The sequence below is a fragment of the Sarcophilus harrisii genome, chromosome 2 (genome assembly GCF_902635505.1).
Source record: "Sarcophilus harrisii chromosome 2, mSarHar1.11, whole genome shotgun sequence".
Classification (NCBI taxonomy): Eukaryota; Metazoa; Chordata; class Mammalia; order Dasyuromorphia; family Dasyuridae; genus Sarcophilus; species Sarcophilus harrisii.
In genome coordinates this window covers 506468303-506487319 of record NC_045427.1, presented here as the reverse complement: position 1 = coordinate 506487319, position 19017 = coordinate 506468303, and the positions used below count along the sequence as shown (strand labels likewise).

General features: G+C 33.1%; 1 protein-coding gene and 1 pseudogene across 2 annotated transcripts in view; both read right to left on the bottom strand.

Annotated features, from left to right (window-relative positions):
* Positions 1–19017, bottom strand: part of UNC13C (unc-13 homolog C) — a 668923-nt gene that overhangs the window by 195654 nt on the left and 454252 nt on the right. For both annotated transcript variants that reach the window (XM_031955232.1, XM_031955234.1), the window contains one exon: positions 1253–1338. In XM_031955232.1, the coding sequence (XP_031811092.1) occupies positions 1253–1338 (86 nt within the window). The remainder of the gene's footprint in view (positions 1–1252; positions 1339–19017) is intronic.
* On the bottom strand, positions 11185–12541 carry LOC111719942 (annotated as a pseudogene).

Sequence of the window (19017 nt, the reverse complement as noted above, 5' to 3'; positions counted from 1 at the left end):
GACATATTCATGTCACTTGCCTGTTCAAATAGAGCCAACAACTGAAGGCCTTGATTTAGATGAGATGACTAGGGAGAGTGAATAGAAAGATGAAGAAGAGAAGAGGAATAGAAGAAAACAGGAATGGAGGAGCAGAAAGGAGAAAAAGAAAGAAGAGGGTCAAAGGTAAAACCTTTAAGCACTCTTAAATTTAGAGATGAAAGAAGAACGAAAACACAGTGAAATTTTGTGTTATCTGTTGTGTCTTAACAGTGAATTAGTTTGATGTGTGTATGTTTGTGTATGGGGGGATCAGGGCACTATGTGAAATGTTACATACATATCAAAAAAATTTTCAATGCATACATTGACTTTGCTGATCCTCCTAACATGTTCTTTTTTCCATTAAAATGTTACAAAAATGGTCTGGCATGGATGGAAATAGAATGAATAAGAGGACCTAGACAATGTCAAAATCATAAATGAAATCTCTTTTAAGTAAATATACTAGACTTGCTGCATGCTGAATCATTTTGTCCTATTGAGGCACCTTCCTATCTAAAGCTTTATAGCTTTCCATGGGCAGGTACTTAATCTGCCTTGTTTTAAATACCTTTTCTAGATCCATTACGATAGATTCCTAGCTCTATGGTCAGAGTCATAGGTAGCAATTTCTCTCTTGAGTAAATGCCAGGGAATGTGGGGACATAAAGAAAAGGGCTCAACTGGAGTAGAGCAGCCAAGGACAAGAAACAAAAACTGAGAAATCATTAGATTTTTAAATTTTTGAATGCTGGAGATTGATTAAGTGGTCAGTGTTGTCAGTGTGGGAGTATGGCAGGCTGGGGAAGAAGCACCCTCCCTACTGTACCCAGACTAAGGAAACGCCCCTGTCATTCTGCCCTTGTCAGGTTTTTCCCCAAATCATCCTCTTTCCTGGTAGCCACCAACCAAATAATATAGTAGGAGCTGAAAAAAACACGTGTCAAAAATGAATGGTTTGGCAGGACTAGGACACAATTCTCCTGAAGAGACACTCATCTAAATCCTGCAGCAGGAATGGTCTGAGTAAAAACACGAGAGTTTCCTCAGTGATCCTAAATCTCTGAGGTTGCATTCTCCTCCAACATACATCCTTTAACACAAATTCCTTCCTAACTTCATTAGAAGCTGGAATAAAATGGAAATACCAACAATGTATATTTTTGCATATTTCAACTCTTGCTATTTCATACCAAAGGTAATACCAATAAATAGATCTGACTTTCATTACCTTCCAGGGCATACTTAATATCCTGCGCAAAGAGGGTCCACATGATCTCAGCACTGACTTTTCCCATGTTTAGTTCTTGAGGGAACCTGTAACCAAAAACAGTTTTCTAGATTAACAGATGAGAAATATCATTAAAGGTAAAATACCAACAATGTACCTATAATTTTTTTTATAACAACATCAATGATCATTTCAGGGGTACTTCACAGAATATACAAATTGTAAACTAATGCTAAGGCCACTAGTCATGGTATCTGAGAAATTGGTTTTCAATTTTTTTCTCTGATTTTTATTTCCTGTATTATTTCAAACAAGTCACTTAACTTTCTTAGGCCTCATCTGTTAAATGAGAGGTTTGGATGAGATGGTCCTTGACATTCAATTCAGATCTAGATCGATGATACTTAATAACCTCCACTTTCTATAACCTTAGGGAATTAATAATAAAATATAGTAAATAAAATAATAAATTATTTTAAAATAATTTATTTAAACCTTAAATACAAAATAGAAAAATGCCATGTGCATAGCAGAGCATAAAATAAGAATTCAAAATATAAAACAATAAATTTTCATTTCAGTAAAACCTATTTAATAAATACGACACATTGTGTTCAGAACTATCTTTTCTTTGTTTCCTTGTAGGCTTTTTTTTGTTCTCTATTGTATACTTTTTACTTTATTTTTTTTTCTTCTCCCACCCCTCTGGAACACTACAATTAAGAACAGATATATGTATACACATACAGACACACACAAATATATGCACATACATATATACATATGCATAAATATATATGTAATTATATACATATCTATGTATATATATCCATATACAATTATCCAAGACTGTATTAGGCTTGTTTGTCCACTGTTCTCTGAAGGTTTAGGATAATATTTGCTTTCATAACTCCAAGTCTTTCCATATTTTTCTAAATCCACCAACTCTAAAATAATAAAATATTCAAGGTAACTTATCCTGACAACCTTATTAATCACCTAAGCTCTTGAGCTCTCCAGATTGTACATATTCCTTGTCACTGCTTCCTTCTTTCCCTTGTCCTAGCGCCATGAATGTAACTGAATCAACAATACTCAGGGAAAAAAGGAGAAATAAACTCATGAATTTATACTTCACTGAATGTATAAAATTTTTACTTTAAATTACTATATTTTAAAGTAAAAATTTTATACATATAAGAAGGGAATACTATGAGAGTCCACTCATCTATTAATTCTTTTTTACAACACAAATTGGAATTGGCACGTTAAAAGATCTTTACTCTTCTTGGCTCCCCCACTCCCCAATTAGGAATAGTAAATGAATTCCTAACTTCCAATCTTCATATTTCACCCTTTTTATGAACTTGAATTTTTATTATATATCTTCTCCATGCAACAATCTGTTTTCCATGTCTCTACCTTTGTATGGAACAGATCTCCCTTTTAGCTTTATCTCTTACAATCCCTTCAAGCTAGTAGCCAAAAATTACCATACATCTATGTATGTGTGTATGTATGTATAAATCTATGTATAAAATAAATATTGAAGTTCAAGGCATTTAAGACAGATATATGCATATGTAAACAAACTCACTGATTACATATAATTCCTTGTTATAAAAGTTGATTCTCTGGGAGGGGAAAAGAGAGATGAAAACAGGAAATTTTAAATAATATTAAAAAAAAGCAATGAAACATTTCAAAAAGTAATATTCAAAAATACTTTGACAAAAAAGATTCCTATATATGCAATTTGCTATTTTTTAAAAATTCAGAAATAGATTTTGCTTTCCTTATCCTCAATATTCTTCCCACATTATGAATATAGCCTGTGATGAAAATGGGAATGGATCCCATGCCTCTTGACCTTCCCTTCCAATATTCTGTCTGCTAGGCCGCATTTCCTCTCTATGCATTTTTTTATAAGGCAGTGAATCAAAAAATGTTCCTAAGCATTAAGCATGTCTCCACAGCAAATCTGTTATTGCACAGGTCTATTGGTATTTCTTTAAAAGATTTACAATTTGGATGATTGGTTTTTTAAATTATATTCAATATTCATTTTTATACTGGATGAATTCTGAATCTTAATAATAACTATTTGTAGAATATTCACTCTTACACATAAAACAGTATTTTAAAATCAATGTGTTATTCTGAGCTCTTAGATTAAATTTTATCTCTATATAATGCATTAGAAAGAATGAGTTCTATTCCTTGTTATACTTACTTTATTAAGATTCTGACCTTTAGGCTATAATAGAGAGGACTCATAACTTCAATTTCTGATAGTTGTATAAGCTTTCTATAATATTGTTTCTTTCTTTTTCTTCCATCTTTTTTTTGTAACATATGGACTATTAAGGAAAAACTCAAGGATTACATTTTCTAGAGTAATTTAGTCAAAAATATTTTTGAGCTTTAAATATAATGAAAGAACTCATAAAGGTTTGGTAAAAAAGAATTCCAAAATAAAGTTTGAGCTGTCAAATCTTATCTACTTACTAGCTGCCTGGATCAATGATGCAAGTACGAGTAAGGGAATGTGACCTTGTATATCACAGTTACTGTAAACAGCAAAACAATTCCATTTCATCAGAAAACTCATTTGTGATCCTGGACATTTTCTTAGCACTAAGCCTCCTTTGTTCTGTCTTTATATAATATTTGTATAGCCCAGGGTATGGTGCAGTAGAACATCTACTATTTTCCTGTGATGGGTCTTGTAAGTAAGTTCCTCAAAATAAATCCTATTTCTTATCATACTGGCATGGACCCTTTTTTTTCCATCAATATTTTCATATCTTCTCATTATAGTTTAAGTATCCCTTTAGATACTGTTCCGTGACAATAGGATCAAATGGGATAATATAGATAAAGTACTTTGCAAACCTTAAAGTATGATATAAAGCTTGCTATTATAAGAATCATTATTAAGTTGCTAGAAGCAGACCAAAACTAACATAACGGGGCTTATTTTTTACTGTAAAATTGGTAGACATAATAATGCATATCACAGAGAATACTATTACTAGGAACAAATTTTGCTACATGTATTGACATCATATCAATTTTTTGGGAAATGCCATGCTAGAACAGTTCATTTGTAAGTATCTTTAATCAATTGTTTATTGGTAACAGCTATATATATATATATATATATATATATATATAGTATATATATATATATATATAATATATATCATATATGTATATAACAATATTATTATAATTATGTATATTATAATATAATAAAATTTCATATTTATATTGCTCTTTATGGCTGGCAAAAGGCTTTACATATGTTATCTCATGTAGTCTCCACAACAACCATACAAGATAAATATCATTATTATTCCCATTTTATAGATAAGAAAATTGAGATTGAAGACATTTGAGTGACTGGCCCAGGGCCACAGAGTTTTAAATCTATGACCTTACCATTGGCTGATTTGAATACCTAGGGATACCCACATGGAAAACAACTCCTGTTTCTTCATCTTCTGACTATTGTAAACTCTATAGCAGTTGTAACAGAGAAGAATTTTCCAATCAGTGGAAGAGAATGAATGACAATGTAATCAGTACTGGAAAAGGTATCTAGGGAGATTGTGTATAAAAATCTTAGCTTCCCAAAATGAGACAGTATTTTAGCCCACCCTCCCTTTTTTAATCACCTCTATACCTAATAAAATACTGAAGAGAGAATATATGCTCAATAACTTGAAAGCTAACTTAGCAATGTAGAAAGTGTCTTACTTTGGGAATCAAAGTATATTATATGATTATATGACCATGCAACAATCATTTAACTTCACTGAGTCTCAGCTTCCTTACCTGTGAAATGGGCATAGTAATGTTTGTATTCTCTCACTTACTAGGTCACTGTGAGGTAACAAATCTTTCTATAAATGCAAGCTATTTTAGCTACATATTTAATATATGATTTAAACACAAAAGTAAAAACACAATTTCATTCACAGTTTACATTCTTTTGAGTACATGTAAAAGAAAAGGTTGATTTATAAATTTTCCTGCCCTATTTATTTTGATAAAAGATTTCTTTTAGCCAAATGGTTGAAACAACATTGATATTTGTGAATATTTTTTTCATTCAGAATTAAGGAAAAATAAAAGCAGCACCAATGAAATTTATTTGTTTATTTATTTATTTTTTTGCTGATGGCTCTTGAAAGGAAGCAAAGAAGTATTTATTAAGCAAAAAATATGCACCAGGCACTGTATTTTACACTTTTAAAATGTCATCTCAGTTGATCATCAACTCTGTGAGATTGTCCTGTTATTATCCCATTCTTATACTTGAGGAAACTGAGGTAGTCTTAAGTGATTTGTCCAAGGTCACACAGCTAATAAGTATCTGAGGCCAGATTTGAATTTTGGTGTTTCTGACTCTATATACTGAGTCTCTTACCAATTAGATTTTTTTTTAGTTTGTTTTCTTTTTACCTGGTCTGTGGATAATATGATTCATGGAACATTTTACTCCTACCTCTTTTCCTTAAAGTACAATCAGAGAAAAAATTATTTTTACATATCGCTTTAAGTGAATAATAAAAAATCAGTTCATTATAAAAGTACAATATTTTTAATTATTTGAATGGATATCTGGGAGGGGGGGCAAATCTTCCCCTAAATAAATACCTTCCTCGGATTTTGTCTCTTATACTGATTCACAGCATTCAAATGAAAGAATAAAAAGTCCCAGATCCCTAGGGCAAAACTGTCTTGGTCTAAAACATTTGAAATAGACATCATGATGTTTTGGAGTGATGGCCATTGTTTTTATTAAAAGAGATACCTGTCAAACTTGGATTAATTATTGGTTAACTATTAGGTTTACCAATAATTAATCCAAGTTTGGCAAATATATTTTGTTTAATTGTATCCATTTTTTTTTTTGGGTTGCTTGCTAACGTTGAACCTCATTTAAGCATAAAATTCTCTAGGTTTCAAGTTGGTACTGTATGACCAAATCTGGATTCAGGAGACAGAGTTATATTTTTATTTTCCCTTCCCAGAATAGCACTTCTGGGCTTTCCTTATCCTGATAAAGCAACACAGTTTATCTGCACATTTGCTGGATGATTACTTGAGATCCAGAGATATATTAAATCAATGATATAAATCAATCAGAATTGGTGATAACCTTTCCCAAATTGAAATATTTCCTATGCATTTCCTCCACTTTAGGCTCTTGGCAATTACTTTCTAATTGTAATTGAAAATTTAAAGGGCCTGGAAAAACTATTAAATATGATTACTGTCAATTCTACTACTTTAAAACTTCAGACAAAGCCCAAACTGGTTTCCTTTTGTGCTCTCTATGATAAATTGGTTTGGGATTTGTAACATAAGTTAATTATACTATATTGCAGAAACCATATTTAATATATTTAGAAAAACAAACTGATTTCAAGCACCTTTAAGTCCTACAAAATTATGACCTTACCATTAGCTGACTTGAATATCTAGAGATACCCATGTGGAAAACAGCTCTTGTCTTTACATCTTTTTGCCTGTAAGCCCTGGGTCTGGTGTCATCTTGAGTGAATATCTGGGAATGACATACAGTGATAACAAGGTGACCTAACTTTTTAACAGGTATTCTAAGACTGATTAGTTTTTTAAAAAACTTACTCATTAAAAATTCATTTCTGTATTCTAAGAATTCATTCCTAGATTGCTTCTCAGAAGTCCTGTTTTTTGGATTTCTAATTTTCTGAACTACTATCAGGGAAAATTCCTTTGTCCTATAACTTATTTCTATGTTTTCATAACTATTAAATTCAGTTCTAATTTCTCATAAGAATACTCTATTTTGATTTATCTTCTATTATTTTCATATTCATTGGAATCTTAATTTTATGATAAATAATTTCTCATGTGTTACTAGCAATTTCTTCAATTCCTCTCTCTTCCTCCCAGGAGCAATTAAAATCTGGTTATTTCTATACAAAAGAAGCATCTCTTTCTCTTACACCTATCTTCCTAGACTCGGGGTAAGGTGCAATAGCCAACATATTTCTTGTTCTTTCCCATTTACATACCATTGTTCAGCTATTATCAATAAATAACTACTTATTTTATTTAGGTCACTGGACAATATAACTTTTTTTTCTATTTTTGGCATAACCATCTATCGCCTTTCATGACATTTTCCTTCCTTCTTCAATGATGCTCAGTAATTTAACATGCATGCTGATGATGTTTCTGAAATTTTGTCCTCACTGGAAATTGAGTGGATGCCCATTAGTTGAGGAATGGCTGAATAAAATATGGTATATGAATGTAATAGAATATCATTTTTCTAAAAGAAATGATGAACAGGCTGATTTCAAAAAAAGCCTGGAAAGACTTACATGAACTGATGCTGAATGAAGTAACAGAATTAAGAGAATATTGTAAACAGTAGCAACAAGATCATGTGATGATCAACTATGATGGACTTGGCTCTTATCCCCACTATGGGATTATTCCCACAATGGGAAAATAAAATACTATTTTATTTAATAATACTAGATTTAAATTCATTATGCTACATGGAGATCTAAGGGGTAATTCTGTTGAGTGATGGCTGAAATGGAGTGGAAATTGAGGTAGTGTTTAAAAAAAGATTTAGAGCCTATGAGAATATGATTTCTTTTTTTAAATTTTCAATACTATTTCCAAATACATGTAAAATATAGTTTTCAACATTTATTTTTGTAAAACTTTGTGTTCCAAATAATTCCTTCCTTATCTGCCCCCTTTTCAAGATAGCAATCAATCTGATATAGCTTAAATATGTACAATTCTTTTAAATGTATTTCCATTTTTATCATGTTATGTAATGAGAAATCTGACCAAAAAGGAAAAAGCTATGAGAAAGGAAAAAAAAAAAAAAAAACAAATAAATAAACCAAAATAAAAGTGAAAACACTATTTTGATCCACATTCAGTTTCCATGTTCTCTCTCTGCGTGTGGATGGCATTTTTCATTATGTATTGGAATTACCTTGAAATACTGTGACAAAGCTCCCTGCCCCACTGTGACCTCAAGCTCTGGTGTGCTAGTGCTTTTCCTCACACTGGGAATGCACCCAAGGCTGTAACCCAGATCTTAATATAGGCAAAATAACAAAGTCTTATATTAATGCTAGCAAAAAGACCATGGTAAACTCTTCCTGACAAATTTTCTGACTTTCTTATTGTTTGTGGGCTCTAAGTTCTGAAAGCAGCTGTTAACACTGCTGGGCTATTACCTGGAATAGCCTAAACTGAACTGTGCTGCATTCTTACACAGGTGTGACAGATCTTTCCTGTTGAACTTCTAAGTTGTCTTTGGTTGGAAAATTATTTTACCCCATGCTTTTTTGGGTTCTGTTCCTCCAGGAATTTTTTTGACATTATTTCAAGTTATCCAGAGGTGTTCAGAGGGAAATTTCAAGGCAGTCACTGTTATATTTCTGCCATCTTGGTTCCTCTTCCCGAGCATTCATTAAAATTATTTTTGAGTTCCAAATTTTCTCCTTCCATTATAAATTCCATTCTTATTCACTCCCCTATTATATTCAATATGATATCTAAGAAACAAATATTCTAATAATATTTTTTTAAAAAACTGACCCTCTAAGAAAAATGTGCATGTGGAATATTTTTTACATTTAATCTGCATTACTAACATTTTCTTCATCACTTTCTTAAGTTTACATGATTAACAAAACAATAAATCAGTCTTGATTATTAACCTTTGCTGATTTCTGAGGTGTAAATGCTTACACTGAAAATTTAACAATTGTTCTAACCAGTTCCATCTCATCTCTGTTTCAAACTTTCTTTTTCTCCTCATTCTCCCTAATGCATTTCTGTCTATCCCCTTTAAGCATATGATCTTGTCTCCTATTTTTTAATCGAGAAAGTTTTTTATTGTACAAAATCATTTTATCTTTCCATTTAAACATTATCACACAATCCTATTCTTAATTACAAATGTTCATCAAAAACAAAGCAAAAATAAAAATTTATAACCTTAATTACTCAAATGGTTTTTCATTGAAAGGGAAAAAAGAAGAAATGCTTTTCTTATAGATTTTTCATAAATGTCATATTTTTTCTTTGAAAAGGAGTAAAAGAAAGGCAAAATACCTAAAACAAAGTCATAAAAAGGAACTTTACAGTAAAGAAAACAAAGACCAGCCAGTTTCATTATAGTATCTCCCAGAGACAGAGCTTCTTCCCTCTTTCCTTGGATCCCTCATTCCTCCTACTGTCCCGTCTGGGAACAAAAATGGCATTTTCAGAAACAGAGTTAAATATAGTATTGCTAGTGAAACAAACATCTAGACCAGAATTGGATACTTCATCCTCCCTGTGTCCCTGCTCTTTTTCCACAAGTTTTATTTCTCAATCCTAGGCTGTAAGTGATAAATAGGAAAGAGGAACAAACATCCAGATTCTGGGGAAACATAAACCAAACTACACTTATATTATTGTTATTGAATCTTCCCTCCCACCCCCACATGCTATGAATATCATCCTTAAGTTTTATGTGACTTCATAAGACAGCCTAAATAAAAGGTGAGGTAGGTGTAGAATTTCAGAGATAATACCCTCTCCATGTTTCTGTGCACCATTTTAGTCCTATGAGAATATCTTCCCCAAAGAGAATCAAGTCTCTCAATGGCAGAATGGATTTACTTTTCTATTCTGTCAGGAGCCATCTCAGCCAATCTTCTCTTTCCCCAAACAGGGAACTTTGTAGTCCCACAGGCACCAAACATGATGTTGGCTGGAGTACAATTACTCTTTCCTTTACTAAGAACTTATTCCATGATTGGTAAATGTTGATTATCCAGGGCAGGGGAAACTATGTCTGGGTCAAAGTATGCAAAAAGTTATCTATTGTCTCTTCAAGGAAGTGGTAGAAAAGAAGAAGAAAAGTTGGTAGCATATATACCACAGGACTGTCTATATGGGCACAGATGGAGGGGCTTAAAGGGGATATTAAGAGGACTGCACAAGGAGTCAGAAAAGAATGTAATATAATAGAAACAGAAAGGAGTCATTCTTATACAGCTCTATCTCTAGTATGCTCACTGCTCTCTCCACACACTCCCTCCAGTGCTGGAAAACAAATCCAAAAACTAAATCAAGTTAGTGATGGCTAAATCCCATTTATATTATAAAAACCGATGCCAGTTTCAGCTTGGGCACTAGCAGATGGTGATGGGTTAGTGATATGGGGTTAGTCCACCCTTCACTCAAACCTGCAATCTTTCCAGTTCATAAAGCCATATAGGGAATAATTAGTTTCCTAGGAGTTTTCTTTTCAGAGTGTTGGTGACTCAGACATGCACATGTTTCCCAACTGGTTGCTCATGTCACCTCATTGTCCTTTTCCCTGAAGGATGTGCTGACATGGGAAGTCTAAGTTGCCTCTCAATGGAACAGTTTCATTCCCAGGCAATTCAGGGCAGGATCAAAGGGGAAGAGGAGCCAATTCCAAGAGCTTAAAAAACTCAGACTTCATGACTAGGACACCACGGAAGCTGCTTCTTACAGCCCCAATGAAAAAGGGGAAGGGAACAATGTGAACTCCAACCTCCTTTGCTAGGAGAAACTCAGGCTCTGACAAACTCAGGAATAAGAAAAAATCAGACAGATTCTGGCAGCATTGCTTCTGGGAGTCCCAGGGGTGGAGAACAGGGTTTGTTTGAAACCAGTCACCATTTCTATCCAGTCAGGGAGCACCCAGGAGGACTGCTCATCAGTTTTCCACAATCTAACATCACCTTTCCCAATACATGCCCTGAGTTAGCCTAAGCTCTCAGAGAAAGCCTGACACTACAGCAGCACTTAAAGCAAATTATTTCAAAGTCTGCAAATAAAAGGAAACATAGAGCCAACGTGAATTGGTCTAGAGTTAAGTCTTAGGACCATGAATCCATGTGAAGAACAAGGATTAGCAGGCCTTCAGCCGTGGTAGCCATGAAGCTCCCCTGGATCATACTCACAGTCAGTATCATTTTTGTTGCATTCTGAACTTCACCCAGAAAGAAGGAGATTTTCCCCATTACCTGGAAGTAACTGCTGCAGTCTTCATATAAGCTCCAGGCTCCAAATGCTAAGATCACCAGCACCCAATCCTTCGACAGTTGCTGATTTCCTGAGATAGTGTTTCTGTAAATTTGCCACTGGCCACAATCACCTGGGTCAGTTCAGTGATCATGTTCAGTTGACATGTCTACACAGAATTTTTCAGGGAGGATTCCCTGAAGCATGCCATTGGAACCCAGAACAAAGTCTTTAGCTGCTTTGGGATTTCACACACAGGCAAAAGTGATATCACAGGTGGAGATCATTTCAGCAGAGATTCTTCTCAGCCAGGTCCCCTCTTTTTCTGCTTTCCAGTTCCATACATTAACTGTATGATTTGTGTTAATAAGTTGGATACAATACCATTTCCCATGAGGTGAAAGCCCCCAAATCCTACCTTTTTGTTTGTGGGAATATTCCTGCCACTTGCTGCTATGGAAAGGAGATTATATATATATATATATCCAGTTTTCTCTTCATATACTTTTATTTATTTTTTTATTATTGCCAGATAATAGATAGTTTATCCATTTGGCTGGGCAGAAAGTGATAGAAATGTGGGTCCTCATCTTTTCTAGGCTTGCTTATACTTAGTTGCCCTTTAAACTTAGTCATTGTTTCTGTCCCCATTTCTTTCACCGTACAGGATTCTGGAATTGTGAGGTCCTCTCATCCTTTGGGTGAAGATGTTTTCTGGGATTCTGCACCTGGATCCTTTTATAGATGCGATTTGAAGACTATTTCCACTGAGGCTGAAGATATTCTCTTCTTTCCTTCTCCCTTCCTTATCTTCAGATAGACCAAGTTTGTGTTTTTCATCTCCTGAATTCTGCTTATTTCTTTCTTTCTTTTTTGATTTTTCTCTTTCTTTCTTAATTAAAATTATGCTGGTTTTCCCTTACAGCAGAATAATGAGATGACTGATTGCTTGCTTTTGGCGTTTTGGCTTCTTTGCAGAAACTTTTACCCTTGTTAATCTTAATCATTTCCTCTTTATGGGGCTATATACCTTAAATGCTCAACCTTGATTCAACCATAATCTTCTGTTCCAAAAAACTTCATAAAGAAGCATTTCTTTCTATGAGATTTCTTCAAATATTTGGCTGGATTTGCAATCTTTCCTGGTCATGGAGGATACCCAGTCATAGATCAAATATGTGAGTCAGATTCATGGTACCATCTTACCAACTTAACTACCCACAGTGCACCTTCTATAGTTTTTCAAAAGACTGATGCTGCCTGATTTAGGCTCCTTTAAATTACTTCCTTTGAAACATTTATGTCTTAATCCATTCCCTCCTTATTGTCTCCTGTCTTAGAGGAAGAAGTAGCTGTTCTGGTGAGCATTTTCTCATAATTTCCTTCATAAATTTTCCATAATTTCTTATGTGCCCTTGCATATCCTGCTGTCTCCCATATTTTCAAAACCATATTTTGTTCATTTTTTTCTTACATTTTCAAACTATTTCTACAATATAATACTTCATGAATATGTTCCCTCTAAAAATTTCAAAGCTCATCACTTTAGTTTAGTCCCATATCATTGTTCTGGCAATCACAACAACTTTCCAACAATTCTCCCCTCTTTCCAACCAATCTTCACAATTGTCAGAACAATCTTCTTAATGCTTATCCCTGATTATTTAGCACAAAGACCGACACACAAAAGGTGCTTAATAAGTCTTTATTGACTTACCAACTGTTTGCCATTCTATTACTTCCATGATTCTTCTTAAAATACAGAGCAAAATCCAAACTTCTGCATACCTTTCAAGCACAATTTTCTATGTCAAACTTTTCATGATCCCTTTAACTGCTCCTTCCCTCCCTCTTAAATTATTTTGCATTAAACAACTTTGCATTTATTTATATTTTGTTTCATTTGCATGTGCATGCTAATACAAGTAAAAGAAAACAAATATAATATTGTCGTTAGCAGTCATTTCCATCATGTCTGACTCTTTGTGACCCTTTTTGGGGTTTCTTGTTAAAGGTACTGAAGTGGTTTGCCCTTTCCTTCTCTGGTTCATTTTACGTATGAAGAAATTGAGAAAAACAGAGATAATTGTCTTACCCAATGTCACAGAGCTACTAAGTATCTGAATCTAGATTTGAAATCAAGTTTTTCTGACTCCAGGAGTTGTGGCTTATTCACTACACTGCCTATCACATATATCCACAAATATACATTCCTTCACATACATATGTGTGTATGTATGTATGTTTATGCTCATGCATGTGATTGGTGTATATATACATGAATGTGTGTGAATAAATATATAATTGTGTATATATAAGCATATATACATTCATAGTTCTTTACGTTTTAAAGATTTTAAAATTTCTCTCTGGGGCCAAAACTTTTTTTTTTTCAACTTCAGTAGCTCAATCTCTTTCAAGGCTGGGAAAGACTATAACACTCTGTGTCCTTAACTTGTCTCTATATGTCTTTTCCGCTTGCATAACAGCCCTTTCACAGATAGGTTTATAGGTAGGCATAATGTGATTTCAAGATTTACAGGAAAGCTTTTACTATACATGTTTTTTTTTTTTTCCTACTAGATTACAAGCTTCTTGAATACAATTTATCTTGTCCTATTGGCCTTTGCCATGTGTTGAAGTACATACATTATAGAGTATAATGGAAAAAAAAAACTCATTCTGAGCTCAGATCTTTGGGTTCATATTCTATTTCTGATGTATATATGAGGATTACATCATTACAGTGGTGTTCATCTTGGGAAAGTTATTTAATCTAACTGAATCTGTTTCCTCAACTGATAAAAAAGGAAAGAGAGAGAGAGAAGGTTGGACTCCATAGCATCTGAAAGTAGGAAAATTTTTTTTCCCTGGCTATAGAGCTATGATCTCCCTACTGACCAGAATAACAATCTACATACACTAAGTAAATAATGGATGAATGAGCAAATTGAATTGAATTCTATGTTCAGAACTCACTAGAGCAGATAATCAAGAAAAATTTACTTGATTTTTTTTTTTACCCAAGAATCTATGGTATATCTTTGGAAGTCAGAACAAAATAAAATATTCGACAAATAAAATATATTATTTCTTTAGAAACATTTGATAATTCACATTTTTTACCAATTTAGTTCTGCCTTTGACATAATATACCTGTGTTATCTTAAGCAAATCACTTGACCTCTTGGTGCTCTAGACCATAGCTTCTTAAACTTTTCCATTTGTGACCCCATTTCTCCAAAGAAATATTTATGTGAACCTGGGTATACAAACCCAACATTTAGTGATAATTAATCATAATTTTGGTACCTCCACATTCAGTTAGAAGATTCCCATATAGGGCTGAGATACACAGCTCATGAAGCTGGGCTCTAGACAATGCTTAGCCTATAAGTTACACAAGACTGTGCCAGACCTGCTTTGGTAAAGCAGAACCTTCCCATGAAAAGGAAATCAGAAGCCCATTCCCTATGCTTTGCCATTAACTTAGGTCCTTCCCCAAATTAGTATGAATTAGTGAGTCTTAATTGTATAGAACTAAATTCAGTCATATAAAGAAGTAATTCTCTCTCACCAAATGATGGCTCCTCTCCTATCCATTGCTTAAAGAAGGCTTAATGAAATAACTGATTTATTCTAGCATTATGAGCATATTTGTACTTATTAACATATAGCAATTAAGAAAACACATTAATGTGTTACACATTAAATCCCTTGAGTAACAACCTAAGAATTCAATTTATTATTACACATATCTCTTGGTGAAATAAAGAAAACAATCTTACCCTGCTGAATGTGATAATACTGATTCATGAGTCACAATAGAGAAAATTAAACTTCATTAAATGTAAAATATTATTTTTGTATGCAAAGTTTGCCTTTGAAGAAAATAATGTTCATTATTATAATTCCACAAGCAGTGGTTGTACATTACTGTGTGTCAGTTACACAATTAGAGCTGCATTTTTATTGCTAAAATTCAAGAGAGATTACTAGCTCTTTCACACTTTAAGAATTTCAGCTTCTGTTAATTCATTCTGATCTTAAAGCTTGACATACATTATTATAATTACCTATAATTTTCTCAAAGGAAGGAAAGCGGGCAAAAAGTAACTGTTAGCAAAACTTTCTAGCAAATTATAGAAAGACTAGGACTAAGTTTTAAAACAATGATAAAAAGAAAAATAAAAAAGATTTAATGTAACTGAATTTTTTTTAACATTATGAGTAGTATTAATAATAAGATTCCATATACATGTCAATGTATACATCTCATTTTATCTTCACAACAATGAGAGTTATTTTATTTCACACTTGCTACTCTGATTTCAGCTCATATCGCATTCCCAGGACAAATTCCTCATTTTTAATCTCACCTCCATGCTATTAACTCAAGTCTTGATGGACACCAACTCCCTCAGCCTCCTCAGGTCTCAGTTTTACTCCACTTTGTATCTGCTGCTCGATCTGGTTTTAATACACAGAACACAGATGCTCCCTTGCTCTCCCCCCCATCCCCCACTTTAAGCATTTATGTCTTTTTTTGTATATAAAATTTAAGTTCCTAGAGTGAAAGATTGTCTTTCCTTTTATCAAATGTATCTCTGGCACTTAGTGTAGAGCTTGGCACATAGTAAGTGCTTAATAAATATTTAGTAAATTGAATTTTTAGGTAGTATTATTACACCTATTTTACAGTTGAAAAAACTAAGGCACACAATGTTAAATAACTTGTCAAGGTTCATATCATAGCTTCCTTTTTTTTTTTTTTTTGGTCCAGTTCTTCAGCCACTATGCTACTTACATGTCTATCCGTGAACTCATCTAATTAAACAGCACATGTTGAATACTTTTCTTTAAAAATTACACCTCAATTTTAGATTTTGAGTTTATATAAAGGAGTCAGAATCAACACACAAATAATTTTCTTTTTTTCCTGCCTTTATATCCAAAAATCATTGGCCTATGGTCAACTTTAACATTTAATAAAATGGAGATAGTAAGATCAAGATGAAGCTGGAGTAATATAATAGTCATTGTCCATGTGAAAATAATCAAAAAAGATTCGTAACATTAGAAAAGAAACTTACTTCAATATCAAGCCTATGACTGAGAAATAAGCTCAGGGTATTTTCTATGTTACACATAAGTGACTTTTCCAGTGTTATAAAAATAATAAATGGAAGAGGCCAATTTGAATGCAGATCTCTTGACTCAGAACTTAGTACTCTATCTAACTTAGTAGGCTAAATTAAGAAACAGGAAGCAGGATGGAGGTCTTAAAATAAATTAATATGTGCTCTAATTTTCTCTTTCATACCTTTTAGATTTCAACAATCTTCAAGGGAATTTTGCAAATTTTAGTCACTGTTAATATTAGTTCATTAATATAAACAGGGGTCCTCAAACTTTTTAAATAGGGGACCAGTTCACTGTCCCTCAGACTGTTGGAGGGCCGGACTATAGTAAAAGTATAACTACTTTGTTATAGTAAAAACAAAAACTTTGTTTTATGGGCCTTTAAATAAAGAAACTTCATAGCTCTGGGTAAGGGGGATAATCGTCCTCAGCTGCCACATCTGGCCCGCGGGCCGTAGATTGAGGACCCCTGGTAGGAAATGGGGGCAGCTTGTTGGATTAGTGGGAATGAAGAGGTAAATGTAGAAAGATATGATATAAACTAATGATTTCAAGAAATTGTTTCCAAAACTCATGTAGGTCATTCAGATATGAGTCAAAGTCCCAAAGAGCATTGTTTCATTCCAGTATTTAAAACAATGAAAGTTGTTGTTATTGAGGAACCATTAAAACCTAAGGGTCACATTTTCCACACCCCTACAGACTAATATGCTATACCAATATTAAGTATAAAAATGCACATTTTAGATAGAGCATGATAGAGATAGTCAACATCAAAAAAGAAATAACCGTGATTATAAACAACTGGCTTGGTCTAATTTAGCATTAAAATGTCAAAAATAAAATAGAGTTGGAAAGGACTATAGATGTCATCTAGTCCCTCTTTTCTCCCTCAATTTATAGAAAGCCCTCTAATAGGATAAGTGATTTGCCTTAGTTTCAAATGTAGTAAGATAGCATAACTGAAATTTGAATCCTGGTGCCATGTTTCCTTCTAGCCTTTATTTTAATATTTTCATTATATACAAGCTCTACATAAATTCAAAGAATTGTTCTAAACCTCATTGGGAGTGTGTGTATATGTATGTATGTATATACATTTATTATCATCCACATTTTCCCATTTTTATAGATGAGGGAAACTAAGGTTTTGTTAATGAGAGTCAGAGGAAGGTCTTCAATGCAGGTTTTCTACATATGAGGCCCAGTACTATTTTTCATAAGGAGCTTTCAGACCCATTAAAAACAACAATTTGCAAGATATAAAATAAACTCCCAGAAATCATTACCATTTCTATATACTACCAATAAAGCCCAGCAGGAACAGATAGAAAGAAAAATTTCATTTAAGATAATTGTAGATAATATAAAATGCTTGGGAGCTTACCTGCCAAGACAAACCCAAGGACAATGTGAACACAATTATAAAACATTGTTCACACAAATAAAGATAAATCTAAACAATAAATATTAAAGAGAATTAAGAAATATTAATTGCTTGTGGCTGAGGATGAGCCATTATAACAAAATAACAATTCTACCTAAGAAATTTACTAATTCAGTAATCAAAATTACCAAATCAAATTATCAAATAATTATTTTATAGAACCAGAAAAATAATAACAAAATTCATTTGAAAAAAAAGGTCAAAGTACAGGACTGCTTGCCATCTAGGGGAGGGGTGGAGGGAGGGAGGGGAAAAATCAGAACAGAAGTGAGTGCAAGGGATAATGTTGTAAAAAAATTACCCAGGCATGGGTTCTGTCAATAAAAAGTTATTATAATAAATAAAAATAAATAAATTTAAAAAAAGGTCAAGGATATTAAAGGAATCCAGGGGAAAAACATGAAAGAAGGAGGGTGGTCTAGCAGTTTCAGGTTTCAAACTATTGATTAAAGTAATGATCATTAAAACAATCTAGGATTGGCTGAGAAACAGAGTGGTGAATCAGAGGAATATATTAACTATACAATATATAGTACTAAATCTAATGCTTGATAAACCTAAAAATCTGAGTTTTTGGCAGATTTGGCAGAAACTTGACAAACACCTCATACCATATGCCAAGATAAAGTGAAAATAGAACAATGATTTAGACATAAAAGGTAAAATCATGAGCAAATGAGAGAATCATAGAAGAGCACACCTATCATATCTATAGATAAAATAAGATTTTGTGACCAAATGAGATTGAAAGTATCAGGGAAAATAAAATGGAAAATCTAGCCAAATTTATAAAAATAAGACCCATTCTGTAATTGATAAATAGTCAAAGGAACTGAACAGGCAGTTTTCAGAAGAATATATCAAAGCTATCAATATTGATAAAATGCTCCAATTTTTATTGGTTAGAGAAATGCAAATTAAAACAACCCTATATTACGACAGATACCCATAAATTGGCTAACAGGACAGAAAAGGAAAATGACAAATGTTGGAAGGGACATGGAAAAACTGGGACACTAATGCTTGGTGGAATTGTGAACTGGCCTAATCTTTCTGAAGAACAATTTGGAACTACCCCCTAAGAACAATAAAACTTTGA